Consider the following 18879-nt stretch of genomic DNA (forward strand, 5'->3'; position numbering starts at 1 on the left):
TTCCTTTGTTTCCTAGGTATTATCCAGTTTTGTAAGGAAAACACTTTTATATCACAATCAAAACTTGGTTACTAGACTGTAGCCATAAATGGGTTATAGTCACTTAGATTCATTATTTGGAATTCTACTTACTAAGGCAGACCTAAATTAAACTTATCTTCTAGAACAGTTTCACATTTGCATTTACCTGCAGTGCAGAATTGGCTTAAGCAATATTTTAGCTGTTAGGAAATATTTAAACTTGTTATCTTTGACTACTTGGAACTCCCAGAGTAGTCAGCTTTCTCTTTGAGTTCACTTTAAACTATTACATCTGATTCATTCCAAATAGATTTTTAAATAGAAGTTAGACTTCATTAAGGTATTAACTTTAAATCTGAAAGAAAATTAATGTACTGACAAGTTTTCAAGTTTGACAAGTTCATTAAAATTTTTTAGCATGTCTTGATAAATTTACTTATCAGCTTTTTACTCTTCTTTCTGCTGGCATTTCCTTAATGTTTGTTTGCTTCACCTCTCTGGTTCATTAGATTGCTATTATTTATGTTTTCATGGACTTTATCTTCACAGTTTACTATATCTTGTAAAGCCTTTTCCACATCTGTTTGGCCAGCTGTACTGGCTGTTTTTGGCAAGGTCATCTGCAGTGCACACCACAGGGTAGTGCGTGCTTTCCGAGTAGCCACACACATTTCTTTAATTGCTGAAGCAAGGGCAAAAACATCTGTAAAGCAAACACTCAGGGTCAGTTCATATTAGATAATCTTTTATGTATCCCTTAACTCTTAAAAAGCCCAATGCTGTGCTATTAAATGATCAAACATCATTATTTTTATAGAAGAAGAATGGCTATTGACTGAGTTAACTATTTGACTTAATATTGAAAAGTGTTGATACTCTGTTTCTGACTTGTATGACAATGACTATGCTTTGGGCAAAACACAGACTTTGACGGAGTTATAATTAAATGGGTAAAATTAACAAAAATTGACCAAAGTACTCACGGAGTAAATTATGTGAGGATGATTTACCAATTTATCTTTAGCTATTATCAAAAGAATATGCCTTATCAAAAGAATATGCATTAACACTATTACCTCTGTCATCTTGGCATCTAGGAACTCCTTGCCTTTGCCGATTTGAAGCATTAACAATTTCATCCTTTCTACGGGACTGAACAATGTGAATGGACTCCAAGTGTCTATCAAGAGCAGTAGAGATATTGGCGTGAAGGGGAGAGCTTCGAAGACGTTCCATTTTGCCTAGTAGAGTCACAACCTGAGGGAAACATTTTAAATTTTGATAAGGCATGTAACCACACTGCCCTGTCTTTAAGTAAGAACAAATCTTCAATGAAGTAGAATAGAGATGAGAGCAATAATATTCATCTAATAAATACTTAAATGCCTACTGGGTCCTGACACCATGCTGGGGAAAATAAAGATGTAAAGTCAGTCTTTTGTACCTACTTGTTTTGGTAATCAGTTACTGGGAATAAGCCACAGTTAAAAAAAATCAAACATTTAAACATTTCCATGTCACTGACAGTGCAAATTTAAGATCTAATATTGTTTTTGGCAAATAAGAGAACAGCCTGCAAATAGAACATTTTTAGGAGGTAGTGTAATCTAAAGGGAAAAACGTTGAGCTAAAAAGGAGAAGTCCTAGATTGATTAATCGTGACCTCAGCAAGTCCTTTTTGGGCTTTCAATATTCTCCTTTTGGAAAGAAATACCAGAAAATTTCAGGTCATACTAACTAGTGGTAGTTTTAAGGAATCCTTAATCCAGTAGGATCAGTAAGGGGAGTATAATTCATAGTTGCATATACCTAATATCTCAAATTCTAAACTTGAAAGGTATAAGGAAAGAGAACTTTTTCAATAATTAGGATTTGAACATCAAATAAACATAGTCATTGCCTTTGGGAGCTAAATGATTTAAAATTCACATAAGAACTTGGTGTTCAGTGATTAGAGACAGTAGAAAAATCTCTCCGTGAAGAAGCTAGCGGCACCTGAATGAATGCCTCTAACCGCATGCTCATTTCAAGTTTCTTTGGAGTGATGCCACTTTGGGTCCATGGAGAAAACAGAAGTACAAACGTATTAAGTATTTTCCTCCCAACTATAAATCCCACCAGGATTCTTGAGGGGGAAACAAAACAACAAAAGGAAAAAAAAAAGGAAAAACCACAAAGAAGAGCTCCAGGCGACTACTAATTATGCATTTTTAAAATTATATATTTTTAAAATAAGAATCATTTAAAATAAATGATAAGTGTAAAGAAAGAAATTTGCAGGGTGCCTGGGTGGCTTAGTTGGTTAAGCGTCCGACTTTCGCTTGGGTCATGATCTCGCGGTTCGTGGGTTCGAGCCCCGTGTCGGGCTCTGTGCTGACTGCCGGCTCGGAGCCTGGAGCCTGTTTCAGTCTGTGACTCCCTCTCTCTCTGACCGTCCCCTGCTCACACTGTCTCTCTCTCTCTCTCCTAGAAATAAATAAAACATTAAAAAAAAAAAAAAAGAAAAATTTGCACAGGTGATTTTTAATAAAAAAGGTGGGTTTTTTTTTTTTTTAAGATTGTATAAAACCAGCAAACTAGAAAGTAGTACAAGGAAAAATATTTTTGCCCTTTGTTCTCATCAGTCTAATGTTGCTAAATATAAAACAATTTTTTTAATGTTTGTTTATTTTTTTGAGAGAGACAGACACTCAGACAGTGTGAGCGGGGAGGGTCAGAGAGAGAGGGAAACACAGAATTAGAAGGACGCTCCAGGCTCTGAGCTGTTAGCACAGAGTCTGATGCGGGATCGAACTCACAAACTGTGAGATCATGACCTGAGCCGAGTTGGCCGTTTAACTGACTGAGCCATCCAGGTGCCCCTAAAAAAATTTTTTTTAATGTTTATTTATTTTTGAGAGAGAGCATGAGCAGGGGAGGGGTGGGGCAGAGAAAGGAGGAGACACAGAATCCAAAGTAGGTACCAAACTCTGAGCTGTCAGCATAGAGCCCAACGTGGAGCTCGAACTCACAAGACTCCAAGATCATGACCTGAGCCAAAGTCGGATGCGTAACCAGCTGAGCCATCCAGGTGCCCCTAATGTTGCTAATACAGATAAAATTATTACAACAGCTATAAACATAAACCTAAATTAATATGAAGCATAAACAAAGCTGGAAAAAGTTTATTATGTTTGCAATCACTTGACTTACTGCCTAGAAATGTATTGCTGAGAAAAAGGAATTTTAACTTGGAATGATTTTAAGAAAAATAATAAAAGATTGAAGTTTTTAACATCTGGCTGTAACCCATGTTAGTATCTGACTGTAATACTGATAAATCCATTATACAAATTTACAGATTTGATAAAAGAATTTCAACTGACCAACTGAAAGCTAGGTAAAATCACTCTTTTTTCTATTGAAGTAGTTCATATCTATATTTTAAAGACAGCAAAGTACATGCAACTGATGTTCAATAAAACAGACTCTGCTATGTTGATTTTTCTAATTTGTAAAATGGCTTTTATTCAATCATAGAAGCAAGCTATCTTCATGCTTTTTCCCAGGAATTTTTTCTAAGTAATCTCTAGGCTCAGTGTGGGGCTGGAATCCATGACTTTGAGATCAAGAGTCCAACACTCCTCCAACTAAGCCAGCCAGGTGCCCCTCCCAGGAATCTTTTATCATATTTGAAAAGCATTACAAGTTTTTAAGAGAGGAAGGTCAAAAAAGAATAACTTTACCCTACTCTATTAAATTCTAAAAAATTCTGAAATTACAAAGGAGATAAGAATAATCATTTGTCAAATTACAAAATGACCTCACGTCAGGATTCTTTACATTTGAAGTGATATGCTACTTTTCTAAAACAAAGCTATTTTATACAATTATGCATACCTACAGTCTCCAGTATTTTTTTTCAGTTTATCAGTATTTCATACATTGCTAGATACACTTAATGTTTGTTGAATAACTCAAGTGTGCAGGGTTAAGAAAATAAAATATGGTAATTCCCTGTTAATTTCCCATTTTGCATGATGCAAATACACCGTGCTCATCTAGCTAGAAAACAAATGTACTTTTTGGTTTTTTTTAGAGAAATTTATAGACTTTTTCTATAAATAGTATTCAAAATTATTTTTGCTTTAAAATTCTGTTGAGGATTAGCTCTATTGCTGATAATAGGCTTTTTTTTTTTAATGTTTTATTTATTTCTAGGAGAGAGAGAGAGAGACAGCGTGAGCAGGGGAGGGTCAGAGAGAGAGGGAGTCACAGACTGAAACAGGCTCCAGGCTCTGAGCTGACAGTCAGCACAGAGCCCGACGCGGGGCTCGAACCCACGAACCGCGAGATCATGACCTAAGCGAAAGTCGGACGCTTAACCGACTAAGCCACCCAGGCGCCCCTGATAATAGGCTTCTTAAAGAGGAACTATTTAAATTCCTAAACCTTTTTTTTAATGCTTATTTTATTTTGAGAGACAGAGAGAGAGAGAGAGAAAGAGCATGAAAAGGGAAAGGGGCAGAGAGAGAATTCCAAGCAGGCTCCACACTGTCAGCGCAGAGCCTGATGTTGGGCTCTATCCCATGAACTGTGAGATCATGACCTGAGGGGAAATCAAGAATTGAACGCTAAAGCAACTGAGCTGCCCAGGTGCACCTACTAAATCTGCTTTTAAAAGGATTGAGGGGGTGCTATTTCCCCTTTTGTAACTATTAATCATAGTTGTAGGACTGAACAGGGAAAAGAATTTCAGAGAATTATGCATAAATGGGATTTAAAAATCATTCAGAACTCTGACTTGCTGAAACATTTTAAAATTTTATCAAGCAATTAAAAAAATCTATTTTTGGATATTTTTACAGCTTACTCTGGCTTGTTCTCGAAGTTCATCCACAATTAAGCGATCAACTCGAGATGGGTTGGAGGTCAGCCTTGGAATTGGAGTGTTGTTAGTACTGGATACTTTTTTCCCTGGGTAATTCTTGGCCAGGGCCAATTCAGTCTGTAAAAAATTATATAATTTTTAGATGCTGAATTTTCTAAATATGATTCAATTATGAATAACATTTCTCATAGGCCTAATAAATTGAAAATGACTACTTTAAAATTGTTTCAGTATCAAACAAATGCAAACCACAATACCACTGTATTTTTCTATATTTAATGCATATAAAATACCTGAAGACTCCAACGGTTTAATACTTAATTAAAATAACTTTTTTTTAAGATTATATTTTTAAGTAATCTGTACCCAGTGTGAGACTTGAACTTAAAAAACTCTTGAGGTCAAGGGTCACATGCTCTTCCGATGGAGCCAGCGAGGTGCCCCCAAAGTAGTAAACTTTTGGCTCATTAAGGAAAAACTCTACTTCATAGGCAAAAAAATCCTTTATATAAATAACAATGTTTTAAGCCTTACATTTTTTAAGTCATCTAATTGCTTACAGTCATGGAGTTAAATACTTTACATTATAGAAGAATTCAGCTTAGAAATAAGTTCAGCTTGAACTACACTAACAAAATGAAGATAGAACATCCTACATTACTCCTAAACGGACAGATTTGTATTACCTTTTTTCTCTCCTTTTCTAATGCTCTCCATTGTTCATAGCACTCTTCTAGTCGAATATGAAGTTCACTGGCTGGTCCACTACGGGTTTTAATTGGTCTTTGAAATCCAAAAGTTGGCACGAAACCAGCAAAGGAATTATCACCATACATCATATCATTAAAATAAGGGTATAAGTGGCTTAAGTCATCATAAGAAAACAAATCATAAGAATCCAACAGTGGAACAACTGAATGGCCAAATGGGTGAGTGGATCTTAGGGGAAACCCATTTGAACCAAGTTGTTGAAAATTCTGATTATGCCTTAAATCTCCCATCATATAATTATTAGAAAAGCACGACGCCTGTGTGCGATTCACACGGCTATTAATATTGTTGTCTCCACTTCCCTGTCTGTGGGTATTAAAATGACCCTGTGACTCCAACAGATCTTGATATGTATTTTGAGATAAGCCATCTAAATGCTTTGGACCTTCCTCAGGATCATAATGTCCACTCTGAGGCTTAGCTTGAAAATTATGTTTGTTTACGTTTTCAATGATCCCATACTGCTGAGCTGCATAGTTATCACAAAATCCATTTGGCTGCTTTACTTTTTTATCAGTAACTGATTCAAAGAGATTTTCTTCTCCAGTCTTTGTCAGTCCTTCCATGTGATTGACAGATTGAATTCTTTCTGCACCATTGTAACTGAAATCAAAACTAGAAAATGCTGAAGGGTTTTCTTGGCAATACTTCTGAAATAAACTGCTATTTGGGGTTAAATTTGTGGATGATAGTTGGGGGAAATCTGAAGAATGGTTAGAACCTTTAGAAGCTACACTTAAGTGACTATTTAATTTCATCAAGTTACCTTGATTTCGATAAGGAATAGGAGTGTTACTTTTTGCTTGGACATTCATCCAAGTTGGTCTGTTTAAGTTGATACCTCCTGAAGGTGTTGCTGAGTTTGATAATAAATTCACAGATTTAAAATACTCAGAATTTGAGGGGTCAGGTTTAGTAAACTGTTGTTTTTCTGTGACATTAGCAAAATCATTATTAGCTGGACAAGCTGCGTGAGGTTTTAGTCCATATTCTGATTTTAAGCCAAAATCAGCAGTGAATGCTGCTTCCTTTGCAAACTGTTTTTCTGTTAGATGTGGTGTGGTTTTTGGAAATGCGAAATTCTGCTGGTCAGGTACTGTCTCTTCCACTTTTTTCTGATTTGCTGGTTTAACCTGAAATAACTTTGTGTAGGTGTCTGCTTCTACAGTTGGTGTTTCAGGTGTGCCATTGGCTAATTTTTTGCTATCTTGGATGTTAAAATTCGAGCACTTATTAAGCTTAGCCTTATTAGTATGAACATATTCTGGGTATCTACAATAATCTGTGTTTTCGTTGTATCTGTTAAATTGAGAAAGAAACATCTCTGCCCTTTTTTGCTGTAATGGTGCTTCAAGACCTTTAGCACATATTTTCTCTCTTCCATAAGGGTAAGTATCAATTCCTGATTCTTTCATGATGTCAGACAGACCCGTCTGTGATGTAAAACAGTTTTTGATAAATGGATAATCTTGGAATGTTGTCTTAGCTGTATCATTTGTCTGGATATTGTAACAGTTAGAATGATCACTTCGTGAGGGGTACATCCATTGTTCTTCAAGGTCTAGACCAGTAAATCCATGATAAATTTCATCTATTTTTTGTTGTGGTGTTAGATTACTATTATGCAGGTATTGCTTTTCCATTGCTGACACAGATTCACCACTATAAAAAGCTTGCTGAGAGATGGCTGTATCTATTGGCCTTTTGGATTCTGTTAAGAGGTCATGGTGATCTGCAAATCTGCTTGTGTTCATTGGCCAAACTGACTTTAAATTGGAAGAGCAGGTCCTAGAACAAGTAAATATATTTAATTACAACTCAGATTTTAAAATGACTTTATTTCCAGTGGAGAAGGTAGGACAGGTTCTCAAAACATTTATATTGCCTCACCTCCCCATTAATCCTAACCTTGCCTTATAAATTACCATTACATCCAAATAATTTTCTATCACTTGAAATGTGCCACATGCTACATTAATATGCATTTTAATCTTAATATGTCTTCTGTATACTTTCCCAAGAGGCATTAACTGAGGCCTGAGGCTGGTGACTACATGGTCTTGCATGAATTGTTTATCTATAGTAAGCAGGAAACAAAGTAATTTTTTCCTTTAATTAGGTTATTATAGAATACAAAAATGTTGTTGACCACATTTTTTTAAATGAAAAAGATGTACTTTGCTAAAACTATTACTAAAATTAAAACATTTTAATTGGTTACATGTGTGCTGCATATTTCCCCATTTATGAAATATGGCATTTGGGTAGTGTGGCTTCCATACCCAAAAAAGCAATCAAAGTGTATTTAAAAAATTTTTACTATATGAATAAAATCCATACGTATTTCTGCATAGCAGTAATGATAGTTTTATTCTTTAGGATAGATGTATAAAAGCTCTGTGGAATTTGTACTCTAAAGCCAAACTTTAGCTCATGAACTCAAGGGAAATAGCTCTGAATTATGCAAGAATAACTTTCCAAATGAAAATTCTTAATAGCAAATTAAACTTTAAGCCTGAAACTTCCAATCGTATGGCAAGTACCTCAGCAAAGTCAAGGCTGTTAAAAACAAATATTTGAATTAAGATGTCTATTGTCAGATGATCCCCTATTAAGTAAAAATAAAAGCTAATAAATACAGTAATCTGGTATGTGTGAATTCAAAAGCTTACTATTTACCATATAGCTTATATAATATACTAACCCCTCAGCAAAATATGGCTGTGACTTATCTTGTTCTTCCAAAATGTTAGACACAAGTCCATATAAGTCTGTTTCACTGCCAAAGTCGTTTCTTTCTGTTTGAATCCTAAAAATAAATGAATATCACATATAAATTATTTTTCTCATAGTGAAATACAATATATTGATTTCTATTTCCTGACTTCTTATGCCATTATTTTTCTACAAAATACTTGGATTTAATTTATCCCATCATTTCAAATAAAGAGAATATAGGAACTCAAGAATATTTTCCACCTCAGGGGAGCCTGGATGGCTCAGTCAGTTGAGCGTCTGACTAGATTTCTGCTTGGGTTATGATCTCACAATGGGTTCGGGCCCCGTGCTGGGCTCTGTGCTGGTGATATGGGGCATGCTTGTGATTCCCTCTCTCTCCTTTCTCTCTCTGCACCTCACACTTCCTCTTTTTTTTTTTTAAAGAATATTTTCCACTTTAGCATAGTGCCCATGCTTGCATGTTTCTCCATTTCAAATCCTTCATCTAGTTTGCAATGTATGCTTAACTCTTATTTCTCCCAAACACATGCTATTCATTTTAAGTTCCAAGATATAAATCTCTGACTTATGATGTTTTAGACATGCTTGGCACCACGGCTGCTTCTAAAGGCATATCTGGTCCCATTATACATTATTCCATCAACACATGCTCAGATTTTTCATTTGTGATTTGAAAACCATACAAATCTGCTACTCTATTTTTGTGACTCTTTAGACCAAATGTTGGATTTAAAAAGTGAAAAGTGATATGGTCATCCTAGATACCACAGGAATATTACAGTTGTTCCTTAAATGTAACAGATTTGTTGGCTCTCCCTAAATCCTTACTAAAGTAACTAGAGCTCCATGTACCTGAAATCCTACCTTGTGACTAACACTGTCTAATACAAAATGTAAAAACCAGGAGATGGAAAATTAGTGCCTTTTAATACCCTATTTAAACCAATTTGCTCCTAGAAGTAATATGTTGCTTTAAGTTGTAACTTCTTGTTTTATCACACTTTATTTCTAACACTTCATAGTGGTAGGACATTTTAGAAATAAAAATACCTTTATATTTGCATAACACTCAAACAGTTCATTGATCTTCATAACATAAGATGGGTAGGTATTAGTAATCTTTTAGCTATTGAAGAATGATCATTTGAGATATTAAGAAACTTGTATTTTGCAAGTGTATGTGATTTGTCATCCTGTACACTTGTTGAACAAATGGTTTGCCTACAAGTCTAATGCTTTTTCTACTATATCGTGTTATTTCAAAAATATTGGATGCAGTTTTTTGTATAATAATATATTAATATATTTCTAAAATAATTGAATGTAATAAACTATTAAAGTTGTTATTGGGAAGTGTTAAGAGTTAAGGTGAACTTCCATTTTCTTTTATAGATTTCTGTACAGTCTGAATTTTTGCAATGAACATATATCAACTGAAAAAATGCTTTTGTATAATTATATGTTAGTCTTTCTAGTAAGTTCACTATTTTATAGAACTCACCAAAAATTTAAAATTTTTAACTTTTTAAAGTAATCTCTACACCCAATAGGAGAATCAAACTCATGACCCCTAGATCAAGAGTCACACGCTCCACAGACCGAGCCAGCCAGGCACCCCAGTTTTTAACATTTTTTTAAACATTCTTCAATTAATAAGATTTTTAAGGAGGGCACCCAGCTGTCTCAGTCGGTAGAGCATGTGACTCTTGATCTCGGGGCCATGAGTTTGAGCCCTCTGTTGGGTGTAGAGTTTAAAAAGAAGCTTGAGGGGTGCCTGGGTGGCTCAGTCAGTTAAGTGTCCGACTTCGGCTCAGGTCATGATCTCACGGTTCGTGTGTTCGAGCCCCACATCAGGCTCTGTGTTGACAGCTAGCTCAGAGCCTGGAACCTGCTTCGGATTCTGCGTCTCCCTCTCTCTGACCTTCCCCTGCTCACGCTGTGTCTCTCTCTCTCTCAGAAATAAATAAAAACATAAAAAAATTAAAATAAAAAAATAAAAAAAAACATGTAAGATTTTTAAAATAATTATTGTCCAATTAAAATAAAGCTGCATCAGCCTTTATCAACTGCTCCCTTATACATAATTAAAATAAAAGCAGATGTTACTCCTTTAGACTTCTCTTTCCAAAAGGCTCCCATAATATCCTATACTCCTTTTTAAACTGCACTAGACTTGTGCCCAGCAAGTCACCACTGTCATCGTTGGCATCATCATCAGCATTATTGTAAGATCTATAAAGTTGGAGATCATATTTGCCATGTTAATTGTAATATCCCTGGTAAGAGAGATCTGGCATAGAGTTAGGCCTTTAACGTTAATGAAATTAAAAAATAAGTAGGGGGGTCTGGGTGGCACAGTCAGTTGGGCATCACGCTCTTGATTTCAGCTCAGGTTATGATGTTACAGATTGTGAGATCAGGGTCCTCGCTGGGCTCCATGCTGACAACATGGAACTTGCTTGGGATTCTCTCTCCCTCTCTCTCTCTCAAAAATAAACAAACAAACAAATCTTATGTTTGATAAAATCCTGTTTGTTGTACACTTGTGAAGGAAATAATTACTGAAAATTTAGATTAAAGTTAGATGAAAAAATAGATCTAAAAATTATAATCTATTTATATAAGTTATATTTAGAAAGAGGAACTTAAGATTTACTCACTAAGGGCTACCTCTACTGAATAAACAAAAAGTAATGAGCTAAAAATTATAACACAGAACTGCCCAGCATAGGGTTTCTAAAAGTTTGATAAACATAAAATTGTAATGCCATAACCTTAAAATGCTGATGTAGGGAACAAAGAGTTAATACAACTGGGTTCCCATGTAATCAAACTTTAAAAGTTTTCATTTAGCCTGAAAAGTCTAATTTATTAATTTACCTGTTCTTTACATTGATCTGAGAATTAGAAGGCTGTTTAATATCATCTCCGTAAGTAGACCATGGTGCATAGAAAAGTGAAGAATCTATAGAACTTGAATATTCTGCTGATGAAGAAAGTGGAGTATAGGGCTGCCTTGGATCAACACTGTCTTCACTCTGAAATTTTAAAGACATGTTTGCACATGAAAAAAGTCAAAATTACATTTATTACAGAATATTAGTGAAATAATAAGAAATTAGAGGAAATAACACATGCGTTAGAGTTGGGATGACTTAAAATCTAGACTAAGCTGGGGCACCTGGGTGGCACAGTCGGTTAAGCCTCCGACTTCAGCTCAGGTCATGATCTCACGGTTCACGGGTTCGAGCCCCGCATTGGGCTCTCTGCTGACAGCTATCTCAGAGCCTGGAGCCTGTTTCAGATTCTGTGTCTCCCTCTCTCTCTGACCCTCCCCTGTTCACACTGTCTCTCTCTCTCTCAGAAATAAATAAAAATATAGAAAAAAAATCTAGACTAAGCTACCTAAATTTACTTCCCACTAGGGGTTCATGAATTTTTTCTGTAAAGGGTCAGGAAATAAATACTTTAGGGTTTGCTGGCTGGTAAGGTCTCTGTTTAAAGTTCTTAACTCTGCTGTTCTAGCACCAAAGCAAACCACAGACAGTATGTAAGGGGTATGACTGTGTTCCAATAAAATTTTGTTTAAAACTCAGGCAAATCTGATCAGTATTTGCTGCCTATCCCTGGTATGAAATACCTACAATTACTACACTTTTAATTTTTAACAGATGAGTGTTATGTAGACATTAGCAGTGTAATTTTCAAGAAATCATTTACAAAATTCAGTCTTAATGCCCCCAATCTGTGGAAAAAAAAAGGCGAATGTACATTTATTTATATAGAATTTTCAAAGAAATTCTACGTAACATTATATTTGGTCAACCTTGTGACAGGAGTACTGTATTTTAAGAACAAGGAAACTGAGGCTTCAAGTTACTGAGCTGATAGATGACAAAACTAAACCTAAACTCAAGGTCTTCTTACTCCTACTGTAGGAACTTTTAAATAATATCTTTAATTTTCAGCCTAGTTTCTATTTCTAAGAGATATTATAAAAATGATGATATATAAAACTTTATGATGTCTTCAGAAATTTAAAAGCTATTACTACAATTAGAAGAAAATATAAGCTCTTTTTTTGGGGGAGGTGAATTGTTCTATAATTTACTTTGAGTAAATAGGGTAAAAGTTTGAGTTTTAAAATTTTATTGATTTAAAATACTGCCTCTTAGGGCACCTGGGTGGCTCAGTTGGTTAAACGTCTGGCTCTGGATTTTGGCTCAGGTCATGATCTCACAGTGGTGTGATCAAGCCCCATGATGGGCTCTGTGCTGAGCCTGGAGCCTAGTTAAGGTTCTCTCTCTCTCTCTCTCTCTCTCTCTCTCTGCCCCTCTCCCTTGCATGCTCTCTCTCTTTCAAAAATAAACAAACAAAATACTGCCTCTTTCCAAAAGGAATTAATGTGCAATGAAAATAAGTTTAGATACTTAAAATAGTAGAATGAATTTAACAAATAATAAAGATTAACTTATTTAGATGTATTTTATTCTAGAAAATGCTTCTTTAAAGAAGTCTGAAAGTATACATTCATATATTTTAATTCTCCAAATGAAATCTGAGATGTAATAACTATAAATATCTGGACATAGTTAAAATAGGATTTTCTTATACAGAAGAAATATAATCCTGGCTAAAAATATTTTCTAATTGCTTTTATAAAGTTTACATAAAGAGAGAAGACATATTTAAATCAAAGTATTCTTAAATTTTTGTTCCTTATATACATAGTTGAAATACAACTCTTTAAACATAACACTGAGTTTCTATTATACTAGTAAAATATGAAAATTAGTATCTTCCAATCACCCATCTTTAAGAATCTCAAATGTTTTACAAGTATTTGCTTAAATTCTGGTTATGACTGTTATTTGAAAACTACATGTTATAACTGTCGTGTGTGTGTGTGTGTGTATGTGCTGACTATGCTGAAGCTGGGGAAACTGAGGCACCGAAATACTTTTGCTAACTGTGTCACTAAAAACTACTTTCCAGAATTTCTTAGTTAGCAATAACTGTTACAAAGCCTTTTATCTTTGGAATCTTTCTTAATTTTCTTCCTTTAATTCTGAAGTTTTTATCATAGGTCCATCTTAACTCTCTTTTAGATGTGAAACATCCAAAGTGACATAAGTAATTGTTCATCTTGTTGATATAGTGACTTAAAGGAAGTATTTTCAGATTATGTAATATCAAACAAGATATACAGTATTTGAAACTAAGTGAATTTTAGGAATATTCTTTCAACTTCGTTTTATATTTTAAAGTAAGATTTGAGTATTTGCAAAATTAAATCCTTTTATAAGATTGATTTCAATTTTGTATTCTAGGATAAAACAAATAGCTAAAGTAATGTGGTGGATTCAAACACAATTATACTTTAAATATCTGGACTCTTCTCAGTTAAAACATTTATAGGAATTAAATTCCCAAATGCTTGGGTTTGGCATAATAATCCATCTAGATAACTGCAAAATGTATCACACATATCCTGGATATACTTGATTGAAATGAAATCCAGGTAAATTTGAGTAGCTGTGAAAACAGTATAGAGAACAGTGGAATGCTGGTCTTGGCAGTAAAAATGCCTGGGGTCCACTTAGGCTTTGTCACTTAAGACATGAATCAAGCTGAACCTCAGTTTCTCAGTCTGTACAGTGGGTGCAATATTATACAGAATTGTAGCATGGATTAAATAAAATTATTTATTTGGGACTATTGTTATAACTCAATGTATAGCAATAACAACCGTGACGTCCCGGTTAAATAATTTCCAATGAAAATGACTTACACCACCCAGAGCCTAATTTAATACGATTAATAAAACTAAAGGTTTTCGGTGAAGCAAAAGCTAGCGTGTAATCTAAGACCCTATTAAAGCCAGAAAATGAAGGTGTCCAGGAAACTTTCACCTTCCAACCATCAAAGGTATGTTTGGGCCGACTTGCAATAAATGCTTGGAGGAACAACTATTTTACGCTCTTACTAAATATGGATTTTCCTACATTTAAACGAAAACAAGAATCAATGTGAAATCTTGTTTTCAGAGCAAACTACAGAAGTGCGGACTCTGTGTTGAAATTAGTACCGGCTTTTAAACAGAAAGAAAGGAAGAAGGTTCTTGGCTTTCTGGTCCTAAACTTGGAGCAATTTCTTTCTTTCTTTCTTTCTTTTTTATATTTTTTTATTTATTTCTAGGAGAGAGAGAGAGAGAGATAGCGTGAGCAGGGGAGGATCAGAGAGAGAGGGAGACACGGACTCTGAAATAGGCTCCAAGCTCTGAGCTGGCAGTCAGCACAGAGCCCGACGCGGGGCTCGAACCCACAAACCGCGAGATCATGACCTAAGCAAAAGTCGGACGCTTAACCGACTAAGCCACCCAGGCGCCCCTCGTAGCAATTTCAACACCTATAGGAATGGGCCCGGGGAAACGACTTTGACTTGGGGTGGGGTGAGGGTCCTCTAACAAGGGACGGACCTGCGATTTGTAGCAATCATAGAAGGAAGCGGAGCTGCTCAGCATCACGCTGTTGAACACATCCGTGAGTCTGCTGCTGGGGTCGGCACCGAGGTTCCAGCAGCGGGTCGCACCTCCACGGAACGCTATCTTGGGCTGCACGGAAACAGGGACAGGGACGAAGCGGGAGCCGCATCACGCACTGCAAAGCCAGGCCCGAAACGACGGACGGAGGGTGTCCCGCCGCTCTTCTCGCCCCTCCACTCGGAATCCGCTCCGAGGACCCGGGGCCGATCCCGGGGCTGCCGCCTCTCTGTCCCCGGGCTTCCCCCTCTCTGCCTGTGGGCCCCACCTCTGCGGGCCGACCGCAAAGGCACGGCCGTCGACGGCCGTGACAGGGCCACGCTGCCGGCCACAGCCTCAGCGCCGCCGCCGCCCGACGTGGAGGAGACGACGGCGGCCCTGGCGTCGCGGCCACCGCGGCCCGGCCCGCCGGGTCCTGTCAGCCCTCGCCGCGCCCCCCGAACCCCCATCCCGGGCCCGGCCAGCCGCGGCACCACCCCCAGCCCGCACAGGCGTCTCGCCGGGCCGGCGGGCGTCCCGTCGGGGAACCTCCCGGGGGACCCGCACTCCCCAGCGCGGCCGCGGCCTCCTCAGTGCACCGCGTCCGGGACGCTCCCGCCACCCGCCTCTCCTCACCGTCGCCATTCTCCAAGCCTGGCCGCTCCCCGGACCCCGACCGTTCCCACCGGTTACCTCAAGTACCCCCCTCAGGCCTGGGGGGTGAGGGGGCGGACAGGTGACTCCGCCTCTCACCTCCATGGGGGACCCCAGCCCCTCCCGGACTAGGTACAGCTCCTGGGGTACGGGGGTGAGGGGGGGCGTCGAGGCCCGGCTCCCTCAGCCCGCACCCCGCCGCTGCCGCCGCCGCCGCCCCGAGCGCTGCTCGGAGCCAGTCTGTGGGTGGGGGGGCCGGAGCGGGGAGGGAGGGGCGGGGGGGAGAGGCCGTTACATTGCCTACCCCCTGCTCGAGACCAGGCACTGCACGCGACCCTGCACCGGCCCGCCCCGCCACTCCCCACACCCATCTGAGAGGCCCGCCCCCCCCGCTTCGCACCCCCTCATTGGCCCTCTGCCCGGCCAATAGGCAACGACCTCCAGGGCCTGTAACCCCCCCCCCCCCAGAGACTAGGCCGAGAAGGGGCCGTTAGCTGACCTCGCTCTTCTGCAGCTTCTGAATCTTTCCCGCTCAAAGTAAACCTGTTGGGGATTGGCTCGGACTGGCAAGCAACAGCTCTATGATTGGTTAATAGGGCAGCGGAGGGGCGGGGCGTGGACGGTAGGAACGTGAGCGGGCCTACCCGGTGGGAGAAGTCATGGAAGTGGTCGGAGGATTTGACAAATCGCTCAGCAACTGGCTCATAATCCTGAGCCTATCGCTGCGCATCTTGTGCCAACATTTCGTTTTTGACCCTTGGACCCTCCCCTAACTCCCAGAATCCTTTGGAGCAGCCAAGAGGATAATAGACGTTCCGGTTTACAGAAGGTGAGGAATCCGTATGGAGTTGGGTGTTGTTGGGACAGCCCCTTCCGAAGCAGAGCCGCCTTCTGTTCTAGGCCCCGGGCTGCAATCGGGTTGAAGGCGTTTTGGTGTTAATGTAACTCCTGAACAAATTTCACTCTGACCTGCCCCAGACAGGCCATTTACATGGACAGTCTCATTTGGAGATGTGATAGTTTCAGAGAAATGTTAAATGTTGTGTGCGTTGAAATATTAAAGATGAGAAACATAAAGGCTGCAAACGCCTTCAGGTGTTTATATTTAAAATAAAAAACTTGAGAAGCGGTCAGTAGAGTGAAAGATGTTTTTTTAATTCAGGAACAAATGGAAGTCGTACAGGGGGATAAGTTTTATTGGCTCATATTATCCCCCATAGTTATTTTAGATCTCTACCCAGCTTTGGTTTCAGAAAGCAGACCAGGAAAGCTGCCCGGGTGGCTCATTCAGTTGAGGACCGGGACTCCATTTCCGCTCAGGTTATGATCCCAGGGAGTTGGGATCCACTCCCCAAGAGGGCTCTGCGCTGAGCATGGAGTCGGCTCAAGAGTCTCTCCCTCTGCCCCTCTCCCCCTTTTGTGCGCGCGCGCGCTCTCTCTCCCTAAAATAATAATAAAAAGTTATTATATATATGTATGTATTCTTAAGTTTTAGTTATTTTGAGAGAGAGTGCGTGAGTGAAGACGGGCAGAGAAGGGGGGAGAGAGAGAATCCTGCACTATTAGTGCAGAGCTGGATGTGGGGCTTGAACTCACAAACTGTGACATCATGCTTGAGGTGAAGTCCACTGCTTAACCAACTGAGTCACCCAGGCACTCCTAGTAAAAAAAAAGCTGACCAGGTGAAGGTGGCTGTACCGATTGAATTTCTTTCCCTACTTCGCCCTTAAAGTTCCTGATGTGGAGCTCATTCTCCCCTTGCACTGACAGTATTCTCTACTCCTCTGCCTCCAGCATTGTACCCAAAAGAATTTTGAGAAAGTTTGATACCTCTTATAGATCTGCATTATTGTAGTAAGATATACATAAGATTTACCATTTTAATCATTTTCTAGTGTACCATCCAGTGATGTTAAGTACATTCCTAATGTGCAGCCATCACTGCTGTCCATTTCCAGATAATTCTCATTATCTGAAACAGAAATTTCTGTACTCAGTAAACAGTAACTCCCTATTTCCTCTCCCATCAACCCCGGATAACCTCAATTCTAATTTCTGTCGCTAGGATTTTGCCTCTTCTAGGTATCTCACCTAAATATTTGTCCCTTTGTGACTCATTTTCATTAGCAAATGTCAAGGTTCATCAATGTTGTTGCATGTGTCGGAACTTCCTTTTTATAGCTGAATAACATTCCACTGTCCATGTATACCACATCTTGTCCATCCTTTTGTCAGTTTGATGGACACTTGGGATTTTTCTCTTTTTCACTATTGTGAATAATGCTGCTATGAACATTAGTGTATAAGTATCTGATTTTTTAAAAAATTCTTTTGAGTATTGGGGTGCCTGGGTGGCTCAGTCCATTAAGCATCTGACTCTTGATTTCGGTTCAGGTCATGATCTTACGGTTCATGGGTTCACGCCCCAGTTTGGGCTCTGTGCTGACATCATGGAGCCTGCTTGAGATTCTCTCTCTCCTTCTCTCTCTGCCCCTCCCCCGCATGCTCTCTCTCTCAAAATAAATGAATAAACTTAAATAAATAAATAAGATCTGTTGAAAAGAAAAGGAAAGAAACGGGGCACCTAGGTGGCTCAGTTGATTAGGCTGACTCTTGATTTCGGCTCAGGTCATGATCTCACAGTTAGTGAGATCAGGCCCCCATGCTGATGAGCATAGAGCCCACTTGGGGTCCTCTCTCTCCCTCTCTCTCTGCCCATCCCCCACTCATGCTCATTCTCTGTCTCTCTAAAAAATAAATAAACATTAAAAAAAAGAAATGAAGGTTATAGGAAAATTTAACATTCCATTGAACTCAGGTTCAATTATTAAAGAGAACACTTTGATTATAGAACAGGGCAAGTATTGGGGCACCTGGGTGGCTTAGTCGGTTGAGCGTCCGACTTTCGCTTAGGTCATGATCTCGAGGTTCATGGGTTCGAGCCCCGCGTCGGGCTCTGTGCTGACTGCCAGCTCAGAGCCTGGAGCCTATTTCAGAGTCTGTGTCTCCCTCTCTCTCTGACCCTCTCCTGCTCACGCTGTCTCTCTCTCTCTGTCCTAGAAATAAAATAAAAATTAAAAAAAAAAAAAAGAACAGGGCAAGTATTTCGTGTGTAAGTAGTTCTTTCTTTCAGCTCTTATATTTCTTTTTTGGAAGGTCTCATTCTTTTTTTTTTATATTGAATTTTATTTATTTTTTTCCAACTTTTTTTAATTTTTATTTTTATTTTATTACAAATAGTTTATTGTCAGATTAGTTTCCACATAACACCCAGTGCTCATCCCCACAAGTGCCCTCCTCCATG

At 38.8% G+C, this 18879-nt stretch overlaps 2 protein-coding genes and 1 long non-coding RNA gene across 5 annotated transcripts in view; 2 read left to right on the plus strand and 1 right to left on the minus strand.

Annotated features, from left to right (window-relative positions):
• The window catches only part of CCDC43 (coiled-coil domain containing 43), a 15338-nt gene extending 13884 nt beyond the window's left edge, over positions 1–1454 (plus strand). For both annotated transcript variants that reach the window (XR_005526001.1, XR_005526000.1), the window contains one exon: positions 1119–1454. The gene's annotated coding sequence lies outside the window, so the exon portion shown is untranslated. The remainder of the gene's footprint in view (positions 1–1118) is intronic.
• MEIOC (meiosis specific with coiled-coil domain) lies at positions 404–15692 on the minus strand. Its single transcript, XM_039220097.1, has 8 exons — positions 15558–15692; positions 14880–15014; positions 11282–11439; positions 8367–8471; positions 5578–7450; positions 4874–5008; positions 1098–1278; positions 404–724 (listed from the first exon to the last, which is right to left on the minus strand). The coding sequence occupies exons 1-8, from the start codon at positions 15678–15680 to the stop codon at positions 495–497; spliced, it is 2940 nt and encodes a 979-aa protein (XP_039076028.1). The 5' UTR covers positions 15681–15692; the 3' UTR covers positions 404–494.
• A 545-nt stretch (positions 15693–16237) lies between these two features.
• The window catches only part of LOC120222299, a 25813-nt gene continuing 23171 nt past the window's right edge, over positions 16238–18879 (plus strand). For both annotated transcript variants that reach the window (XR_005526010.1, XR_005526011.1), the window contains exon 1: positions 16238–16404. This is a non-coding gene — a long non-coding RNA (uncharacterized LOC120222299). The remainder of the gene's footprint in view (positions 16405–18879) is intronic.

This window comes from Hyaena hyaena, unplaced genomic scaffold (genome assembly GCF_003009895.1).
Source record: "Hyaena hyaena isolate Hyena2069 unplaced genomic scaffold, ASM300989v1 scaffold_856, whole genome shotgun sequence".
Classification (NCBI taxonomy): Eukaryota; Metazoa; Chordata; class Mammalia; order Carnivora; family Hyaenidae; genus Hyaena; species Hyaena hyaena.